General features: G+C 42.1%; 1 protein-coding gene across 2 annotated transcripts in view; it reads right to left on the bottom strand.

The window, feature by feature from the left end:
• LOC143294846 (2-oxoglutarate dehydrogenase complex component E1-like) overlaps window positions 1–23417 on the bottom strand; it is an 83068-nt gene that overhangs the window by 7896 nt on the left and 51755 nt on the right. For both annotated transcript variants that reach the window (XM_076606389.1, XM_076606451.1), the window contains exons 10-18: window positions 19674–19853; window positions 15750–15902; window positions 11538–11763; window positions 9111–9261; window positions 5985–6112; window positions 4848–5026; window positions 3752–3823; window positions 2390–2515; window positions 912–1148 (exon numbers count right to left, since the gene is read on the bottom strand). In XM_076606389.1, the coding sequence (XP_076462504.1) occupies window positions 912–1148; window positions 2390–2515; window positions 3752–3823; window positions 4848–5026; window positions 5985–6112; window positions 9111–9261; window positions 11538–11763; window positions 15750–15902; window positions 19674–19853 (1452 nt within the window). The remainder of the gene's footprint in view (window positions 1–911; window positions 1149–2389; window positions 2516–3751; window positions 3824–4847; window positions 5027–5984; window positions 6113–9110; window positions 9262–11537; window positions 11764–15749; window positions 15903–19673; window positions 19854–23417) is intronic.

A 23417-nucleotide genomic window follows, 5' to 3' on the forward strand; every position in this document is an offset into this window, starting at 1 on the left:
GACGTCCTGTTATGGGTAGGGAGGCAGAAGATGGTGTTTGTGATAAGAAGGTCGTGCTCGGCACATGTCTGGAGAAGTAGTTGGCCATTGCTGTTACAGTTACCAACCCCATGCTTCCCAATCACGCCTTCCCAGGAGGTGCTGTCACAACCAACTCTCTCGCATTAAAGTCACCAAGAATGATAAGCTTGTCTGCGTTGGGAACAGTAGTGATGACAGCGTTCAGGTCCTCGTAGAACTTGTCCTTGATCTCATCCGGGTTGGTCATGGTGGGCGCGTAGGCGCTGACAATGGTGGTAAACTTCTTCCCGTTGCATATAGGGAGTTTCATCATCATCAGGCGATCGTTCACTCCTTTCGGGGGGCCAGCCAGCTTGCCAACGAGGGTTGTCTTCACTGCAAAGCCAACTCCAGCCTCACGTCTCTTCAGGTCTGCGACCACTCCAAAAGAAGGTGTAGCCTGCACCTCGCTCACAGAGTTCGCCTTCTTCCGCCAGTCTGGTCTCACTTAAGGCAGCGATGTCGATGTTGTACCTGGCTAATTCACTCGCAATGAGTGTTGTGCGTCTCTGTGGTCTGGCTGAGTCGCCTCTGTCCAGAAGCGTACGCACGTCCCATGTGGCAATGGTTAATGGGGTGCTCCCTCTTCCCCCACCAGACCTTCAGTGGTGGTCTGGGCGCTAGTCGCTCGGATGAGATGAACTGACACAAAGTGCTTGCACAAACACACACAAGTTGTTGGCACACACCCCCTAGTTGTTCACACCCACATCCTATTTGTTCACACCCACCCACATCCTAGTTCACACACACATACACTCCCCCCCCCCCCCCCCCCCCCCCGCCCCCCAAGTTGTTCACACACGCACACACACACACAATCAGAGGTGTCATGTCACCCCCAGCCCCACCTGCTCCACTCTGGAGATGGCAATGTCGCTGACCAGGTCCTTCTTCTCGCGCTCCTTCACCAGCTCGTAGTACACCCGGCCCGAGCACAGCAGCACCTTCTTCACTGTGTCTGCGTTGTCCTTGGCTGGCCCCGTGTCCGGGATGAGGCGCTGGAAGCGAGACCCTTCCACCATGTCGTCAAAACTGGACCGTGCCTCTGGGAGACGCAGCAGGCTCTTGGGCGTGGCCACAATCAGCTGCAGTTTTGAAATGACGAAAACAACAATAATAATTATACATTAACAAAACAGTTCTACAGCCCACAGCTGCATATCTGAAATATCAAAAAGAACAACAATATAATAAAACATAATAATAATAACAGTAACAATAATGAAACAGTTCTACAGCCCACAGCTGCATATTTGAAATAACAACAACTATAAAAATCATAAAATATAATAAAAACAGTAACAATAATTAAGCAGTTCTGTAGCCAAAGCCTCCAGTATGGTTTAAAACTTGGCTTCAACTAAATACATATATCTGTCCAGTGGTGGCCTTGTGGGAATATGTCTTACTAAGAGGTGAGTGTCCCTTGGTTCAAGTCCTGGGATTTTCAACCCTCCCCTCACCGAAACTTCCCTCCAACAGACCTTGAGAGGTGGCCTGGGCACTAGTCTTTCATGTGAGAAGATAAACAGGGATGTGCAACATGCAATTGGCGCATGTAAATGGAGCCACAATAATAAAAGCATTTCTCCTGGAAAAGTTCTGAAGAAAAATCTACTTTGGCGTAAAACAAATTCACGTGCAGGCAAAAAACCCACCCCAAAACAGTAATTGTGTGGGTATTGCTCCCACATAGAGAAGCACTCTTCTCTGGGACAGAGCCTGAATTTCACACACAGAAATCTGTTTCACAGTTTGGTTTCAACTGAATGCACATATCTATGTGTACACACAGTTCACGCATCATGCCTTTGCAAACATTTCATAAACAAACATGTGAACAAGAGATGCCTGAGATGTAAAGAAAGCTGTCGCACATCAGTTCCAAAGAGGCAATGTTGAAAAATGTTGGCTGAATACTGAAAGATGTGCTGTAATTAACTGTGTAACCTTGTGGGAGAAGAGAAAATAAGTAAAGATGCGTTGAGGGATTTGCTGGTTATGTGTCATTAGCACATCAGAAATGACCTTTAACCCATGACCTCAAATACTGATCTACTCCACCATGTATGGAATCAAATCATACTAATCATAATAATAATAATGATGTACATTCAAAAACACTCTTTTTCTCTAAGATCTCAGGGTGCTTTACGTGAAAGAAAAAGTTACAAATGGATGCTGATTAATGGCCAGCCTGATTTTGATTCTACACATTGGTGAAAGCTGGTGCCCGCTTCAACAACTCTGAGAATGCAACACATGCCTGAATTGTTTTTGGTGTATTTCTTTGATACAAAACTCCAACAGCCAAAGCTGGACTCACAGGTTTGCGGAAGGGCAGAGCAATCTGTCGGCGCATGGCATGGAAGAAGTTGGCAGGGGTGGTGAAGTTGCAGACAAACCAGTTGCTCTCATGCAGCTGCTGGATCTCAAAGTTGTCGTTCTCCACCTGTGAACACATGTCATGGCCAGCCTTGGTCAGGGCCATTGCACCGGCAAGAGCCAGGTTAGTAACAAGGTACACACAAAAAATTAAACGAAAGAATAGAATAAAATAAAAGCAAAAAAAGGAAAAAAAAGATCCTCTATTTTTCAAGGAGTCTCATTTATGTCACCGAAGAACAAACTGCAAACCACAATAACAATGCACACATAAACACAAATCACTCTATTTCTACATGTTCCATATAATACGTAATCCTAAGGACAAGTTACTAAACAAAGGAAAAAAAAAACTATTGTGAAAGTGAAAGCAAGGTTCTCGACAAAGCTAAACTGCAAGACTTCAAATTTGACGCAGGCCCTGAGAGCCGGAAATTAAATCTTTCTTAACTGTAAAAAGATACAAAAATGTAGTTTTTAAGTGAGTAATATCCATTGCGAAGTAAACTGAAACAAAAGAAAAAAACCCAGTGACAAACCATCGTGTGGAGTACTAGTTCCACGGACAGTAAGTATTCTTAGCAACATCTGCACTTTAATTCACATTCTTGATCCATATCCAACTATGAATTATTATCTTGGTGATGTGCAACTCAAGAAATAAATCTGTAAATGAATATACATGTATCTGTATCAGGTGAATATAATTCATTCACATGGCAAGGAAGCACATTCCACGATGTTGGTCTATCCAAGGATTCTGCACCAGATAAAACCCATTAGAACAGCAAAACTGGAATGGAACTCATTCGAACATTATCTTAAAATGCTGTCTAACTCTGGAACAAACATTTCCTTCATATAAGGCCAACTGTCCTTCTTGAAACAACAAAAACAATCTGACAAAACATTTTCTAGATTTTGTTGAAGAGTTGATGCCACAATCAGAATCAGTACAAAACTTCCGCAAATCAAACTGCACACACACGAGAGAGAGAGAGAGAGAGAGAGAGGACCTATGAGAAAAACAGGACAAAGTCAGAGTGTTCCATTGCGTCAAACCCCTCCCCTCCAACCCAGCTCTGTACAAAAGTTTCAGTTTCAATTTCAAGGTGTCAAGAAAGCATGTGGACTGATCCAAATAGGCTACAAGTTATCCACTAAAAAAAGGTGTGTGGTCTTTACACAGACCCAAAGCACTGGTCAGGCCTCTCTGCAATAGGTATGTATAAACTCTTAAAGCTAAAATGAAAAAAAGAAAATATTGAAATGTACCAAAAGTGAGAGACAATGAAAGCCTTACAGGGAAATACTCTGGGTCATCGTTGCTCATCTGCAGGAAGCGCTCAATACGACAACTTGAGTGCTCAGGTCCCTGGAAGACAAACATCAAACCTCAACTGCAGTACTGTTTTGCATACTACACTGCTCTTCCTTACCACTTTTTTCAGTCTACTGTTTACATGCAATAATGTGATCTCTTTTAACATTCCATTAATTTCCATATTGGACACACACACACACACACACACAAACAAACAGCACACACAAAAAAACCAACATACTACAATCTCATATGTCTTCCTTTATGGAAAACAGACAGCATATTCTGACCAAAATTCCTAACATCAGAGTCAAAAAATGAAAATAAACATGAAAGCCTACAATGATAGCAAACAAAGCCATTCGAAAATTCCAATGAAAACAGGTCTTTAAGAATTTTTTTTTTAAACATATCAACACAGTCTTTTTGCTAGAGAGAACAGATGTTTGCTTGCTGCAAATACAAAATCCTGTCATTCTCATACATACCTTGTAAGGCAGAACTCTGGTATGTAGCAATATCTCCAGCTAATGCAGTGGTGTATGCAAGAATTCGCCTTACTTCTTGAGATACAGACTAATTCTGATGAGGGCCCCCATGTTGGCACAAAAGCCAAGTGAATCAAGTGCTGGGCTTTCAATATGACGGTCCTGGGTTTGAATCCCAGACAGCAGCACCAGCTAGGTTTAAGGTGAAGATTTTTCTGAACTCCCAGGTCAACAGATGTGCAGACTTGCTAGAACCTGGACCCCCTTCATGTGCATATGCATGCAGATGATCAAAAACTCTTGTTAAAGATCCCATTATCCAAGTCAGCGTTCGTAGGTTATGGGAACCAAGAACATACTCAGAATGCACACACCCCAAAACCGAGTATGCATGCCAACATCATGGGATGAAAACGGTCTTGCACATGAAAGCCCACTTGCACAATACAAGTGAATGTGAGAGTTGCAGCCCATGAACGTAGAAGATGAGAAAGAAGAAAAAGGAGGAGGAGGAGTAGAGAAGAAGAAGAAGAAGAAACTCAAGATGAGGAAAAAGAAGATGTGAAAGAAGCAGATGAAGAACTGACCATGCCCTCGTAGCCATGGGGGAGGAGAAGCACCAGGCCGCTCTGTCGCACCCACTTGGCCTGACCGCTAGAGATGAACTGGTCAATGATGCACTGCGCGTTGTTGGAGAAGTCCCCAAACTGAGCCTCCCAGATCACCAGGGCATTGGGGTTGGTCATGGAGTAGCCCAGCTCAAAGCCTGAAACAAAACATTTAATGACATCACTGCTTATCTGTGTCTAAAGCCACTCCCTGAACTTCATAGCCCTATGTAAGCACTACAAGTGATACACCTTTCTAAGCATCATAAATGATACATCTTTCTAGGCATAAGTGGTACACCTTTCTAAGCATTAAAAGTGAGAGCTCTTTCTAAGCATCTTAAGTGATACACCTTTCTATGTATCATCAGTGATACTTCTTTATCAGCATCAAAAGTAATCAACTTTTCGAAGCATTTTTCTAAGCATAATTGAAAAACATTTCTAAGCATCATAAGTGATCCACCTTCTAAGCTTCAAATGTAATACACCTTTCTAAGCATCGTAAGTGCTCTGTGAATGGGAACAGAAAAATAGATGTCTGTACAATATGGGCTAAAGCTACCATCTTTTTTTTTCCTAGTCGCGTTACACACCATTTTGGTGTTTTTTCTAAACTGCCCAACCACAATCACACCCTGCTCCACTCTGTTACACTGTCAGTACCACTAGTCCACAGGGAGCCATCAATGAAAGGCTACTGTGAGGTCGCATACAAGTGAAGACCCTACATTACTAATCAGTTATTTTAAATGCCATCGCTGGCTCCTGTTCTGATTCAATATATGCACCACACCACCTGCTGTTAACAATAATATTTGCTTAGCTGCGAAGCCTGAAACCAAAATCACAGCATAAAAATTCTAATACCTCATCATTTGAAAAGAACTCTGCAAAGCCTGTGTAGATGATGGGGCAGTGAAAAACAAAAACAAAAAAACAACAACAAAAAACAACATTCTCAACAAACCTGTGCAAAGCCTGTATTAAGCCATTAAAACTGTAACAGCAAAAGCAAAATAACATTTTCATAGAATTTTATTTCTTTGAGAGACAACTACAGACAGACAGAGAGGGGGACAGAATAGCTGGGAAGGCAAAGTGCTGGCCACTGACCCAAGACACCAAACTCGGACAGAGAGCTGTTGCAGACAGAGTAGTGGGCCTGGTCCTCAACCAGGTGATTCAGTGGTACAAACGTCTTCTTGTCAATCTCCTGGTGGTGGAGCACGTGGTGGCGGTGACTGTAAACAATAATAATCACAAGTTTATCTATATAGCGCCTAACCAAATAGTATTCACAATACTTCAAATAAGAAAACATTACAATATGTTACACCATCCATCAACACATGCAAACAATCCCAACAAAGTGAGAAACATTATAAACAACTAAATGACAAACATTACAAAATTAGTTATTACAATGCATCAAAAGTATGTCACAGTACAGCAAACAGTATATGTATACATTCCAACAAACAAGTCTGCATACACATGTACGTAACAATTAATCAAAGGCAGTTTTAAACAGAGAAGTCTTCAGGTTGGTTTTGAAGCTAGAAATGGAATGGGAGAGTCTTTACACTATATGGCAAGGAGTTGCACTGGGTGGGGGCGGTGAATGAGAAGAGACTTACGACTAAAGGACTTACCCTGAAAGAATACAGTGCCAGCACTTACCTCTCCATACAGAAACATGAAATAATCCAACAAAACATTCTTTTTTGTTTTGTCAAAACAGTTTGTCTACAGATACAAAATAAATAAATGTCAGACCGCATGCTCAACACTGTCTGCATGAGAAAAGCATTTCCAAATTACAAAAATATGTGTAGTCGCAGGAAATGTTACTCAACAGTCTTTGCAAGAATATGGTATCCATAAATAAAACATGTTGGAAACCATATTCACCTAAAAAGTACGGTTACAAATGATCATGCACAACAATGTTGCAGGTTCAACAGGCATGGGATGTGGAAATTGTGATTGAGTCTGAGAGGTGGAGGCGTGGGGGCCGCAGAAGGCTGAAGTTTTTTCTCAATTTCAAACCATGAAATCTGCACTTGAGGGCCACCAATGCCTCTGAGGTATTCCAACCCAAAGAAGACAAAAATCAGCCCAATTCTTCCTAATCTGAAGTGTTTCTGCTTTCAAACCTGTAAGTCAGCCTTGGGGACATGATTTTCAAAATCGTGTGTGTGTGTGTGTGTGTGTGTGTGTGTACTAGTGTCTGCCTGCAATTGTGTGTGTGTGTGTGTGCGAGGCTGGGGAATTGTCCACGAGAGTTTCCTCTGAAAATGGCCGGGGTCCAGGGGGACAAAGCCCCATGGCCAAAAATGAAATTAGTGATTTTTATGAGGTTTGGGGGGCCTCTCTTTGTGTGTGTGTGTGTGTGTGTGTGTGTGTGAGTGTGTGTGTTGTGTTTGCAAGGAAAATGTACTTAGCACACAAGTTTGCACTGTACCATTAAAACTCATATCTGGTCTATTCAGTTGTAGCCTCCATTCTACAAACAGGCATGTGTGTTGGTTGAGGAAAGAAAGGGGGAAGTGGAATAACTGGAGGGAGGAGGGGGTGGGTATGTGACTGGTTATATCACTCTCAGCAGTCAAGGATTCTGAATTACAGCTAGTGACTGTGTGAGCGCTCATATGTGTGCACATGTGCAAGTGTGAAGGAGAGAGAGAGAGAAAATAAAAATCAGATTATGTGTATATGTGAGTGCATTCATGTGATTTTTTTTTTACAAGTGTGTGTGTGCGTGTGCGTGGGCACACGCATTCAATTCAGCTCTGTGTCTGTGCGTGCATGTGTAACTTTGGTAATCTGGCTCATAGTCATAGATCTCAGATCTAAATAAACTGACTCTTGCCATTAACTGTATGACGTCAATTGCTACAAAGTTTGTTTCCATTGCAACAATGTAAAGTGGCAAACCTTTGCAGCTTTTGCTGAAGTGAACAGCCATGGGTCAAGAAGTTGTACCCAGTTGTAGTAGGGGCTTGACAGGGATGGAAATCTTGGGCACCAGTGTTTATGTGTACAAGTGCATGCACACATGTTTGTGTGCACACTCGCTGCATGTCTGTGCGTGTGTGTGTGTGTGATCGCCTGCATGTGTGTGCACAGCAAGTGCCTGCGTGCATGCTTTTTACAGTGATATCAATGCGTGCCATGAAGGGATCGCCTTTTGTTATTGGCATTTTGACATCTTCAATTGAACGTTAGGAAACTTTTTGCCTTCGATTTTGGTGCTCTGACAAGTCACTGGATCGCCTCTCAAGGGGTCAACAAACGAGGCTTTCAAAAGAGCATTCCGTTTTCATTTCTGACAGATCATCGGCAAATGATTTAGTGATAAGATGGAATAGTTGCACCCATACAATCTGACACCAATCGCACTGGGTCTTGCCCGCGGCACTGATTTTGTGATTGGCGTCGCCTACCTGTAAAGATATTTTTTGTTCTTCACTTCTGTTTTCACGGTCTCATCTTGCCACTTCTTCCACTATTTTTCACTCCTTTATCCATCTCTGCTGCAAAAATCTTATTATCCTTTGTGAGTTTTCTCATTTTGTTGATGATCGAAGACGATCGACGAAATCAGGTATCTTTGCAAGTCGTGAAGCCCGTGAGTGAAAGTTGTGAAATCGTGACTGAATACGGGTAAGCTGAATGATGACAGAGGAGCAACGGAACACTTATTCTCAATTGGTTCGCTTATCCAAACATGGGGCATTTTAGCAAACGCTGTGGGTCTGTCTTGTCGATCGGTCGGACAACGTTCGTGCAACCTTCGTCAGTCGGACAACGTTCGTGCAACCTTCGTCAGTCGGAAACCCCCCACCCCTCCCATATTCTCAACGGATTTACGCGAATCTCAAGAATGGCCTCTGAAACCAATTTTCAGTCGGAAATCCGACTATAATCGGAAAAATCTCATGCCTGTTCAATGATAATGCTACAATGCCAGCAATGGGAATAAATATAATGTTGGTCTTTGTTACTATTTTGTTCTTATAAAGGGAATATATCAAGCAGTATGACGAAGAGGGGTCAGACCAAGATGAACTGGTGACAAACAGCGGAGAGAGAGACTTGTCTACAGACAATGGGAAAACACCAGCAACCTGGCTGAGGTCCACAGAGAAAAGGAGTGCTTTGACTGCCTCGTATGTCCACGGACACAGGAGCATCTAAGTCTGAGAATCTATGCAGATTCACACAGAAAGAGCCTACCTGAAGGTCCCTCTTTCCACATCCTGTCCACTGAGTCGCACATGGATGCCTTCCTTCAGAAGAGAGCCGAAAGCGAAAGCCTCCCCCAGAGCCCAGTCTGCCATGCGATTCTTCACCATGTCCATGCGCGCCCGCAGCACTCGCTTCAAGCCTGCACAACGCACCGCCTGGTCAGTTCATGTAGGACAACCAACAGGTGTCAATGCATGGGATAAAGGCAGCATCAAGTTTAAGACAAATCATATTCATCCACAATCATGTTTTCATTGTGTCTTTCCTCCCACGTTTGTGGGCTTCAACTCATGCATTCACTCTTCCAGGCTTTTATGTGTGTTTCTCACTCTGCCATTTTGGCAGCCCAAACCCATTTTTGGGGGTGTGCTGGGTGTGCTTTATAATCTACTGAACACAAACATGGATCACAGGATCTTCATTATATGTATCTGATGTTCTGCATGAAAATAGGCATGAAGGAGGTTCAAGCACTGGCAGGTCTGCATGGCTGTTGGCCTGGGAGGTGAGAAAAATCTCCACACTTAACCCACCACATGCATCTGGGATTCAAACCCAGGACCCAGTGCTTTCACCACTTGGCTGTTGCACACAATCACCACACAATCACCACATGGCTGTTGCACACAATCACCACGTGGCTGTTGCACACAATCACCACGTGGCTGTTGCACACAATCACCACACAATCACCATGTGGCTGTTGCACACAATCACCATGTGGCTGTTGCACACAATCACCACACAATCACCATGTGGCTGTTGCACACAATCACCACACAATCACCATGTGGCTGTTGCACACAATCACCACGTGGCTGTTGCACACAATCACCATGTGGCTGTTGCACACAATCACCACGTGGCTGTTGCACACAATCACCATGTGGCTGTTGCACACAATCACCACGTGGCTGTTGCACACAATCACCACACAATCACCATGTGGCTGTTGCACACAATCACCACGTGGCTGTTGCACACAATCACCATGTGGCTGTTGCACACAATCACCATGTGGCTGTTGCACACAATCACCACGTGGCTGTTGCACACAATCACCACGTGGCTGTTGCACACAATCACCACACAATCACCACGTGGCTGTTGCACACAATCACCACGTGGCTGTTGCACACAATCACCACGTGGCTGTTGCACACAATCACCACGTGGCTGTTGCACACAATCACCACACAATCACCACGTGGCTGTTGCACACAATCACCACTTGGCTGTTGCACACAATCACCACTTGGCTGTTGCACACAATCACCACGTGGCTGTTGCACACAATCACTTGGTTGTTGCACACAATCACCACTTGGCTGTTGCACACAATCACCACGTGGCTGTTGCACACAATCACCACGTGGCTGTTGCACACAATCACCACTTGGCTGTTGCACACAATCACCACTTGGCTGTTGCACACAATCACTTGGTTGTTGCACACAATCACCACTTGGCTGTTGCACACAATCACCACGTGGCTGTTGCACACAATCACCACGTGGCTGTTGCACACAATCACCACGTGGCTGTTGCACACAATCACCACATGGCTGTTGCACACAATCACCACACAATCACCACGTGGCTGTTGCACACAATCACTTGGTTGTTGCACACAATCACCACATGGCTGTTGCACACAATCACCACGTGGCTGTTGCACACAATCACCACGTGGCTGTTGCACACAATCACCACTTGGCTGTTGCACACAATCACTTGGTTGTTGCACACAATCACCACTTGGCTGTTGCACACAATCACCACGTGGCTGTTGCACACAATCACCACGTGGCTGTTGCACACAATCACCACGTGGCTGTTGCACACAATCACCACATGGCTGTTGCACACAATCACCACACAATCACCACGTGGCTGTTGCACACAATCACTTGGCTGTTGCACACAACAAACACTTGTATCAGTCTTGTATCTCTTTCTTGTTGTCACTTGGCTGTTGCACACAACAAACACTTGTATCAGTCTTGTATCTCTTTCTTGTTGTCACTTGGCTGTTGCACACAACAAACACTTGTGTCAGTCTTGTATCTCTTTCTTGTTGTCACAACTGATTCAAGTACTGGCTGTCCTCCCTTATCACCACTACATATGCTTCTTTTTTTGGCTTCATTTTGCTTCTTTTTTTTCACATGTCTGGAACCAATCTTTTTCCATCCTTTAATGAATGTGAACGCTGCCTGACATTCAGATTAACTATGTCAATAACAACAGAATATGGCACCATTTACAGAAAAAAATAAGTGTTAAAAAACATAAACTTGTACTAGCAGACTACCAAATACACACAGACTTGAAATCGCAAATAAGACTCAGTTAAAAAAAAAGAAAGAAAAAAATCCTCACTGGATATTAAAGTCACCACATACTCCACCTCACCTCCATGGACAACGAAGTTCTCAGGGACTGTGCTGACTTTCTGGCCGATGAAGCGCAGGGTCTCCTCGTTGACGAAAGTCTTGGGGTTCTTCATCTGGTCGGTTCGGTGTGTGGTGAAGAAGTCTGTCCAGGGAGAGTCCAGCCATTCAGCATTGCTCACCGCCGTCTCCTTCTTGGCCAGCATGTAGGCTTCTTCGCAGATCTTATCGTACTTGGCTATCTCTTCCTGCAAGAATGCAAATAAACATTAAACACAGTAAATACAGTTTCAGTTTGAAAATATCAAAGCATGCAGACAAAGCCATACATGCTACAACACATCTTTGAAGGGGAAAAAAAAAAAGAGAGTGAAAGAGAAATGGGAGCAGACGCCTGACCTGTGCATAAACCCAACATACTGGTCAGACCATGAAAACCTACCCTAAGTAAAGTAAATTCACAAAAATCAATATAACATCCATTCCAAAGCATGAATATATAGCCAATCCATAGGAACCAATCTAAATCAATCTGACCCAAGTGGCATATTTATATGAGAAAATTAGGAAAAAAACAAACACACCAGTATTCCATTTAAACTGAAGGCCCACACTCACAACAGAAAATATGGGAAGAGCAGAGCAACATGCAGAATGGAACCCAAGAGAAGGTTAACAGACTATGGAACCCAAGAGAAGGTTAACAGACTATTGGTGTTGTGTTTAATTCCTGTAATGTGCATACATCACATCAGAAACATATATACACTTGCCTAAGACACAATGATGGCAAACTGAAAAAAACCATCTATCTACCTACCTATCAAACTACCTCTCTCTCTCTCTCTTGCTATATCTATACATATACATATATATATATATACCTTTTTATATAGGGAAAAACCCACGGAGACAGTGGGAGTGAGACTATGCGTGTGTACTTGCAAATAGATAAGAACAGTCTGACGCCAGCTGCCGTGGCGTAGTAGTTAGCGTCGCGGACTGACGGCTGGAAGGACGAGGGTTTGAATCACAGCGGAGGTTGGTTTTTCGGCCTGCGGTTGGCTCCTACCCAGAGTTGAGTGTGGTATGGGCTTAAATGGGGAGACTGGGACCACACAGTCAAGTATCATCTACTTCACGGATGTGTCTTCGGGTGTGTTACTCTAATTACCTGACCAACACTGCATGTGTTTGTATCTCTCGGGCCAGGTTTACACCGGGATATCATTATGACAGGAAGCATAGAATACAGCCTTGTCACGCCTTCCCAAACCAAAATGGACCTCCATAGCAACATCATCATCATGATCCTCTTCCTCCTTCATCATCATCAATATAGACAAAACAGTCCCAAAGCATGTGGTCTTTCATGCCCAGCTCTCATGGTGACCTTTTTCGATACTCCTCCACTATGCTTAGGGCGAGTCCTGTTGATATCTTCAATGTCAGCAGATTTTGGGGGGCCTGTTGTTGGAGGGATGTGGTGGCGGTCTCTACTATGGGAGGGACGCTCACTGAAGTCTGGCTCCGCGTGCGTGCGTGCGTTTGAGAGAGAGAGTGTGTATGTGTATGTGTATGTTTTCAATTCAACTGTGTGTGTGTGTATGTGTGTTTGTGTGTGTGTGCACAGCGCGCATGTGAGTATTACACATAATGTGTGTGTAAGTGCATGTGTAAATGCATGTGTATTCTTTTCAATACAACTCTGTGTGAATGAGTGAGTGTGCGCATGTATGTGTGTGTGTATGTGTGAGAGAAAGAGAGTGTGCATGTGTGTGTGTTTATGTGTCTGCACGCACATGTTTATGTGTTTTCAATTCAACTCCAGGAAGACAACAACGTGTGAAATGTACCGGGCCAACCATATAGAGGCAGAGGTCACAAGTGCATTTCAAGACAACCTTATTTCATGCATGTAATGGGGAAATGAATATCTAGATCCATATCTAAATACCACTGCCGCCATGTCAGTGCACTGCCTTATCATTGGCTTAACACTGTTTGCAAAAAGTTTTTGTTCTGTGGCACTATGGTGCTTCAAAGTAACTGTTGCTATAGGTGACTTTGTTCTGTGGCACTATGGTGCTTCAAAGTAACTGTTGCTATAGGTGACTTTGTTCTGTGGCACTATGGTGCTTCAAAGTAACTGTTGCTATATGTGACTTTGTTCTGTGGCACTATGGTGCTTCAAAGTAACTGTTGCTATATGTGACTTTGTTCTGTGGCACTATGGTGCTTCAAAGTAACTGTTGCTATAGGTGACTTTGTTCTGTGGCACTATGGTGCTTCAAAGTAACTGTTGCTATATGTGACTTTGTTCTGTGGCACTATGGTGCTTCAAAGTAACTGTTGCTATAGGTGACTTGACAGGGATGGGCCATGTCAGTGCACTGCCTTATCATCAGCTTAACACTGTTTGCAACAAAGTTTTTGTTCTGTGGCACTATGGTGCTTCAAAGTAACTGTTGCTATAGGTGACTTGACAGGGATGGGCCATGTCAGTGCACTACCTTATCATCAGCTTAACACTGTTTGCAACAAAGTTTTTGTTCTGTGGCACTATGGTGCTTCAAAGTAACTGCTGCTATATGTGACTTGACAGGGATGGAGATCCAGCACACAGTAGTGTGGTAAATGTAGGCCGGTATGTGTGTGTGTGTGTGTGTGTTCGCACGCGTGCGTGCGTAGGCGCGTTTATGTGTGTGTGTGTGCACGCGTGTGTGTATGTGTATGTGCATGCGCATCTGTGTAGTGTATGTGAGCATGGTATATTGTGTTTGCACATCTCCCAGTGTGCGTTTGTCTGTGTGTCGATCTGTGTATCCGTGGTATGTGTGTGTGTGTGTGTGTGTGTTTGTGTTGGCGCGTTTGTGTGTGTGTATGTGTGTGTGTGTGTGTGCACGCGCGCGTGGTATTTGTATGTGCGCTCGTGTCTGTGTGTTGTATGTAAGCATGGTAAAATGTGTTTGTACATCTGCCAGTATGCGTTTGTCTGTGTGTCAATCTTTGTATGTGTGGTGTGTGTGTGTGTGTATACGCGCGCGCGTGCATAGGCGCGTTTTGTGTATGTGCGCACGTCTGTCTTGTGTATGCAAGCACTGTAAAATGTGTTTGCACATCTGTCAGTGTGCGTTTGTCTGTGTGTCAATCTGTGTGTGTGTGTGTGTGTGTGTGTGTGTGTGTCTGTGTGTGCGCGCGTGTGTGCGTAGGCGCGTTTATGTGTGTGTGTGTGTGTGTGTGTACACGTGTGTAAATATGTGCGTTTGTCTGTGTGTCGATCTTTGTATGCATGATGTGTGTGTGTGTGTGTGTGCGTGCGTGCGTGTGATAAAAAATAACAGCGATCGTGAAATGTACCGACGTCCAATTGACAGGCTGCATGCGCGTTTGGTAAAGCGGATCGACGTATCTCCAACGAAGTCAGCCACACCAACGGCTGACGTAATCTCAGAAATACGGGATGGTGGGGTGGGGGGGGGCGTAAGGGGGGAAGTGCTGACATCAAATCAGTGCTATGAAAGTTCGTTTTCAGTGATGAATTCTTCAGAGACGAATGTGTGCGGTGCTTCTTAGCATTTGCTGTGCGTGTGTGTTTCAGGTTTCGCAGTCGGCAAAAATTGTAGTTTTTCTTTACTCGGCCGTAGTCAGGGGGCTTGAATCGTAGAAACTATGGACGAATCGTAGTACTAGGCAAGTCTGTCATTAGTAGGGGGCTTAGCAGGCGGTGTCCTAAGTACGTTAAATCAGAAAAGGCACCACTGAACACCACCGAAGTGACTCAGCAGAAGTGCAGGGTTTCCTCTGGTGTGTGGCCTTCTGCTGACCTAACACTGACGGTTCCCTGTGGAGTGCCGACACTGAGACAGTGACGGACAAACCCAGGTGTCCGTGTATGGGGGAATCTGAATGAGGGTCATGATGGGAGTAATGCCACTGAAACGGAACAGATGATGGGGCAGCAAAAAAAAAAAAAAAAAAAAAAAAAAAAAAAAAAAGTCCGACTGTCAGTCTTCAAAATTCTACTATATTCTGTGTTCGAATGCTTAGAAATAAGGAAATGTAAAGACAATGTCAGCATAGATTGCATCATACAAATAATGTAGGGCATTATTCAAATGTCTATAAATCATAACCTTTTCTTTGCCTTTGAAAGAATAACAACGAAACCCATTCATTCAACAAGGGGAAAAAAAACCAAACCCAGAAGTGATGGATCTGAAGTCCCTCTTACTTCGTACTCTTGTTGAGTGACAGCATTGGAACGCATCAGGCTCTCCGCATACTTGGTCAGAACAGACGGCTCCTTGGCAACCTTCTTGTACATCAAAGGCTGGGTGAACATGGGCTCGTCCATCTCATTGTGGCCGTTGCGACGGTAACAAACCTGATCGTTCAACAAAGAACATCACTGTGCTTTATAAATCAGACTTTAGGGGGGAAAAAAAAAAAAATCCATTGATAAATTACGTATACATATACGTGTGTGTGTGTGTGTGTGTGTGTGTGTGTGTGTGTGACAGAGAGAGAGAGAGAGTCTGCGTGTGCAGGGTTCAGATTTACTCTTTTTTTTTTTTGAGTGCCAGTTGGGCACTCTGGACAAAACATTTGAATGCAAAATTGCAGCAGACTGACACTTTACATATCTATCGACCATGTTCGAGCTTGCTTTCTTGATGTGTTTTTTTTAACTAATTTTCTTTCGCCTCTATCAACAGAAAATGTGTGTGCCCAAGCAAACTTTTCGTAGCATTTGCACCCGAGCACCTGCTAAATTCGAACCCTGGTATGTGTGTGTGTGTGTGTGTGTGTGTGTATGTGCGTGTGTGTGCAGGTGTATAAAACCAAAACCAAATACCCACATACAAAGTCAAAGACTCAAAAAGCTTATAAAAAGTCATGCATGCCATAATGTATTTGCCTCATTCCATGGATAGATTCCATTTAGTCTTCATAAGTGTTTCACTTTGACCAATTATACATGTCTAAAATAATACCCCTCAGCCCCAAGATTCACACAGTACCCTCTTTCAGTCAGCCACTAATACAAGAAAAAAGGATCTCATGGAAACTAAGTCTGTAACATTTCCCCCAAATTCCAGACAGATGAATTATTGCCAGATTCTTGCAAATCATTATTCTATTTTTTCTTTGGTTTTTATTTTTTATTATTTTTTTTTATAAACCTTGGACAGCAAATTCCATCCTACAGGGCACATACACTGAATTTAAACAAAACACCCAATCTGAACATGTATAAGCCAAACAAATACAATTAGCTGCATTTGCCAAAAATGTTGAGCTTGTTGTGAGAGGTGGCAAAAAGTGGCAGAAAGAATTAAGTTTTCAGGCACAAATAAGGTGCATATAGTTTACAAGATGCAGGGATTAGATTTGAGTTTTGAAAAAAACAAAACAAGAGGCAAAGCCTCCAGGACTCACTTGTACTTCGCGCTTTATCCAGAAAAGGAATCACGAGGGGAAAAAAAGAGATTAAAAAAAAATTGTTAAAAAGTGTTCTGTATTAAATATTATATATAAAATAAGATTGGGCGAAAAAAAAAAGAAAAAAAAAAAGGCATGCGAGCGGGATCGAACTATGCATGTTCAGTTCCGAAGCAAGCAGACTAATCCCCACTGCTGTGGTGCATCTGACGTTATTTAACTATATTTAAAATTGAAAGCAATGTTGTTTTCTTCTTCATGTGATAAACAGATGTGATTGTATTGGATGTAATAACACCATTTAAATCATGTTTTTTGTGTGTTTTATAACATCTCAATTACTATTTTATTTTGGCAGTAAAGAAGATGATCCAATGGCTTCAAGCACATCGCAACACATGGTAGATGTCACATCGCAACACATGGTAGATGTCATATCGCAACACATGGTAGATGTACAGATCTGCACAAACCAGTCTACAATGGGCTGAAAGAGACGACTGATTCCAGTTTTCTTTTATGTTCATTCCAGTGTCCACTTCAGAATATTTATATGCAGTAAACACGTCCATGGTGTAGTTAGTATCTCTCTGTGAAGTGTTTGTAGGAACAATCATGAAATTTGGTAGGTACCTTTTAAATTTGGCTGGAACACTCAAGACTTCGAGCCACATCACATTTTATCATCAAGGCATACAGACACCTGGATCTGCCTGTAACATGGTGTTACTGCTATGATTAACGTTATAGGTCGACTCAATGCTGTTTCAATGTATACATGTATGCAATTAGCCGAGCATCATCACAGGAGACCAAGGTTAGTAGTGACTGCCGTGGCCTCATGATCGACAGATCTAGAGCATCTGGGTAATGTTACGACAGGAAAGCATGTGACCATGCTATGTAGTCGAAAATGACCTCGTCGGAACAATTCTAACATTGGCGTAACATCGCAACGAGCTGCCATGAGCATAACAAAATACGGAGAAAGACCCCTTGCCTGTAGCTAACCTTGTTATTGATGGTCGAACAGTGGAGAGGGTCAATGAATATAGATATTTAGGGACCATCTTAGACAATAAGCTGACTTTTGACAGAAATGTTGATTCCATTCATAAGAAATGTCAGTCTAGAATTTTTTGTTTACAGAAGCTTAAAAATGTTGGTATAAATACAAATATTCTTCAAAGTTATTATCGATGTTGTATCGAGTCCGTGCTCAGTTTCATTTATGTGCTGGTATGGAAGTTTGGGAGTGAGGAGTAAGCGTGTTTTGAACGATGTCATGAGTGTATGCAGTAAAACTGTGGGAGTGAAACAAGCTAGTATGCAAGAGCTGTATGGAAGTCGAGTGGTTAACAAAAGCAGGCAGATAGCAACTGATGACACCCATATTTTAGCAAAGTATTATGAGCTATTGCCATCAGGACGATGCTACAGAACTTTTAAGCTGAAATCCAGAGCTCTGAAGACTTTTATTCCACGTTCAATCCACCTTTTAAATTCTTGAGAACTGTGTGTGTGTGTGTGTGTGTGTGTGTGCGCGCGCGCGCGCGTGCGTGCGCACTCTCATGTGAGACATGTGAAACTCAGTGCATAATAGGTTGTACCTTGTTCTAGTTGTGGTGTGTGTGTGTGTGTGTGTGTGTGTGTGTGTGTGTGTGTGTGTGTGTTTACCGAGCTTAAAAACGTGACAACTGGTTATAATGAATGTGCAATATGTAGAGGAATAATGTGCAATATGCAGGATGAATGTACAATGGAATATGTCTAATGCTAACGTCCATATTCTAAATATATTTCTGTTAATAATTACGATGTAATAATTAATTCCATTGTTTTAAAAGCGAATATGTGAAATGCTTTTATTTGAGAACGTATCTTTATTACTCTTGTTTAATCAAGCAATCCGCGTGTGTGGGGTGGATGGGGGGTGGGTGGGTACGGGTGTGTGCTGATTATCTGGTTGCGGTTTTCCGCAATTTATCTTTATTTTATCTTATCTGTCTATTATAATCAATGTGCAGTATAGTAGGCTATGTTTATAATTATATTCAAATAATGTTTCTTAATTCTTTCTGTTTTTACATTAAGAATACTAGTTATTACCTGCAGTGTGTGGATGTATGTATGAAACGGTGTATGTGATATTTTTATATCTTCGTAATATTCGTAAAAGCTGTTGTTGACTTTTACAGTTATGGTCCCCATGTTGTTTACTTGTCTATGTTGTGATAATGCACCTGACCAAATTTCTCCAGTTGGAGATAATAAAGTTATTCTTATCTTAAGTCGTAACAGTTGGCATCTCTGAATAAACCAAACAAAACTGGCCTATGCCAAATAAGTAATTTTGATGTTGGCATAATGTCAGAACAAACTGCCATTGAGCATGTCAAAATACGGTGAAATCTTAACAGTTGGCATCTCTGAATCAATCACAAAAGACAAGCCTACGCTATTCAATGCTAAATAAATAATTTTGACGTTGGCATAACGTCAGAACAAACTGCACGAGCGCAACAAAATACAGCGAAATCGTAACAGCTGGCATCTCTGAATCAATAACAGAAGACAGGCCTATGCTATTCAACACAAAATAAATAATTCTGATGTCGGCGTAATGTCGAAACAAACTGCGCTCGAGCGCAACAAAATACAGCGAAATAGTAACAGCTGGCATCTCTGCTAAATCTCAACACAAAACACACACCAGGTCAATGATGACGTCCTTCTGGAAGGTGGCCCTCCACTCGGCTGCCACCTTGCACACGTAGGTCACGGCCTCAGGGTCGTCAGCATTGACGTGGAAGATGGGGGCATTCACCACGCGGGCCACATCCGTGCAGTACGGGGAGGAGCGAGACATGCGGGGGTCTGTGGTGAACCCAATCTGGGGAGCAAATCAAATGAAATAACAAATAAATAAATAAATAAAATAACCAAATATATAAAAATTCAATACATGTATACATAGATTTTTTTTTTAAAAGACTGGGGGTGGGGGGTGGGGTGGGGAAGGTAACACTTCAGTAGTAAATGAGTCAGGACCATTTTATTATCTTTTTTTATGGTATACGCTTTCTTTCGTTTTTTTAGTATCTAGCTTGTTTATATTTTTTACAAGCTTTCAAGGAAAAAACTGATAATAAATAACTAAAATCTGAAAGCAAAACTTCAGTGAAAAATGGTAATACTTCAGAACTGAATGAGTATACCATCTTTTCTTCTTCTTTTTTTTTCCACATCATTTCTTTTGAAATCCTGAAAGAAATGACAATAAAATCCTGTGAGCTTGATCCTATACCAGCCTCTGTCTTTTCCCAGTTTCACAGCTTCTCCCCACAATCACCAATATTGTCAACTCATCCCTTCTCACTAAAATGTTTCCATCTACTTTCAAAACTGCAATCATCCGGCCTTTTCTGGAGAAATCCAACACTGACGCAAACATTCTGAAAAACTATTGACCAGTTTCTAATCTTCCATTCCTGTCCAAACTCATTGAAAAAGCTGTCCTGAAGCAGCTCAACAACCACCTTTTGTTTCAAGAATTTCATCCACCCATTTCAGTCTGCCTATTGTGCTGACCACTGTACCGAAACCACTCTCCTCCACATCCTGAATAACCTACTGCTAGCATCGACTCAGGGCAGATCTCCCGTCTCACTCTTCTTGACTTGTCAGCCGCTTTTGACACGATAGACCATTCAATCCTTCTTTCCTGTCTTCATTTTACATTTGGTATCAATGGCACTGTTCTAAACTGGTTCAAATCTTATCTCACTGATCGATTCCAGTCTGCCATTGTTGATCATTTCCAATCTGAACCCATTAAGATCGAACATGGAGTCCCACAGGGATCTGTTTCAAGCCCAGTGCTCTTCACACTGTACACTGCTCCTCTCGCTGAAATTATCAACCACCATATTGTCAGTCATCATTCTTATGCTGATGACACTCAACTCCAGAAGAGTGACACCCCCGAAAAAATGTCATCGCTCTTGCAAGAAACGTCCAACTGCTTCCTGGACATTCAAAACTGGATGACTCTAAATAAGTTACAATTGAACGCAGACAAAACTGAAGTAATGATCATAGGAACTAAACAAAAACTCTCTTCCATCACAACTGACACAATAAAACTTGTCAGTACATCCATCCCTCTTTCCAGTTCAGTCAGGAACCTAGCGTTGTCCTTGACAACATACTGTCCATGGAAAAATTTATCAGTCAAACATGTCAATCTTGCCACTGTCAATTGCAGCGCATCAGTTCCATCCGGAAATATGTCCCTTGACGCAACATCTTGACTTGTCATTTCTCTCATTCTCTCTCGCTTTGACTACTGTAACTCTATATCGTCTGGTTTGCCTGCTTCATCCACTCAGTCCCTTCAGCGCAAACAAAACTCTGCTGCCCGACTTGTCCTCAGAAAGAACTGATCTGAGCACATCACTCCTCTTTTGCAACATCTCCACTGGTTCCCTGTCTCACACAGAATAAAGTACAAGATCAGCACTCTATGTGAAAGATGTATTCACGAATCTGCCCCTTTCTATCTCTGTGGCTGCCTTCACCTCAACACTCCATCTCGTCCACTACGATCAGCATCGGATTCACTCTCTTTACGCATACCCAGATTCAAACACTCGACTGTTGGCTGCCGTTCTTTCTCTGTCTCTGAACTTTGCAATTGGAATGAACTTCCTCTTTCGCTTCGTCAAGTCTCCACACTCAGCTCTTTCAAGTCTGGCCTTAAAACCCACCTCTTCCCAAAATAGCCTCCCTTCCCTGCCTCTTCCTTGTCTTCAGTTTCTCCAGTTTTAGAGTTATGCATGCGTGTGAATGACTGGTGTGAAAGTGCTTTGACTTGTCCCTGCACAAGATTCAGCACTATATAAATACCACTATTATTATCATTATTCATTCAATTTTTTTACAAGCTTTGTAAGAAAAATATCACAAAGGGAAGAAAAAACAAATAATAAATTCACAAACAAAATCTAGGAAAAAAAAGACAGGGGAAAAAAAAGAGAAAAAAAAGACAATACTTCAGAAATCAACAAGTCAGTACCTTCTTTTCCTTTTTCATTTTCCAACAAGCTTTTTAAGAAAAAGGGAAGAAAGAACAGATCATAAATAAAGAAATGAATAAAATCTGAAGAAAAAAGACTTAAGAGAAAGAAAAAGGGTAATACTTGATGAGTCAGAACATGTTTTTAATTCAGTGTTTTAGTGGACTAGTAGTCTGGACAGGACAGGAATCCAGACCCCTGCCGGAGTCTGCACCATGCACCAGTGGGTCATCGTCAAATATGTGCAACTGAACAATCAATTTAGGAAAAAGATGACAAAGGAAAGAAAAAAAAAAGAGAGAAAATCACATAAATAAACAAACAATTAAAAAGATAAAAAATCTAAATAAAAAAGACCGACTCAGGGGAAAATGAAATATTTCAGAAATGATTGAGTCAGGACCACAGATCTTTTTTTTAATCTTTTTTTTTCCAAACTTTCTAGATCAAATATTAAAAGGAGAAGAAAAGAAAAACTGACAATAAATAAATAAATAAAATCTGAAGAAAAAAAGAATGAGGAAAACAAAGTCATTTCAGAAATTCACAAGTCAGAACCACATGTTCTTTTATTTATTTATTTTTAACATGCTTTCTAGGAAAATGATAACAAAGAGAAGAAAAACAACAACAACAAAACAAAAAAATTATAAAAAAAAGAAGAAGGAGGTACTAGGTTGTTAACAACAATGTGCCAGGTACATACACAAGGCAAGGTGCCAACTCCCACAATTATAATCCAACATTGTAAATACAGAAACAGAAGTACCTCTGCCAAAATGTTCATGCTCTGTTTCATCTTTGACTGTGATGAACCATGCAGTCAACAGATCCTTCAGTGACCTTGATCAAGTCCTGCCACCCCCTCCCCCTCCCCTCATGTCACATGATTTGAAAATTAATATGAGGCTGGCTTTCCCACCCTGAACATATACCAGTTCCAGACGCTCTGTGTTACTCCACACTATACAATGCAAGGACAGTGTGCTTTTCTAGGCCTTTGTCTTGTCACGAGCAATAAACATTCCTGCCAAATTCGTCAATATGCTGAAAGCAAATCAGATTTATCTGTGTGAAATTCAGGCTGCTCTCCTCAGGAAGAGTGCACAGTCCCAGACCAGTGACACTAATCTTTTTATTTTTATTTTCTTTTAAATCTCTTTACAAGTGTGTTTGTTTCACTATCAAAGTGAATTTTTCTATAGAATTTTGCAAGGGACAATCCTTTTGTTGCTGTGGGTTCTTTTACATAAGCTAAGTGCATGCTGCACCTGGGATTTCTTATAATATTTGCATAACTATTAATTTACTCTGTGTGTGTGTGTGTGTGTGTGTGTGTGTGTGTGTGTGTGTGTGCATGCACACACTAACATTTGTCC

Source organism: Babylonia areolata, chromosome 1 (genome assembly GCF_041734735.1).
Source record: "Babylonia areolata isolate BAREFJ2019XMU chromosome 1, ASM4173473v1, whole genome shotgun sequence".
Taxonomy (NCBI): domain Eukaryota; kingdom Metazoa; phylum Mollusca; class Gastropoda; order Neogastropoda; family Buccinidae; genus Babylonia; species Babylonia areolata.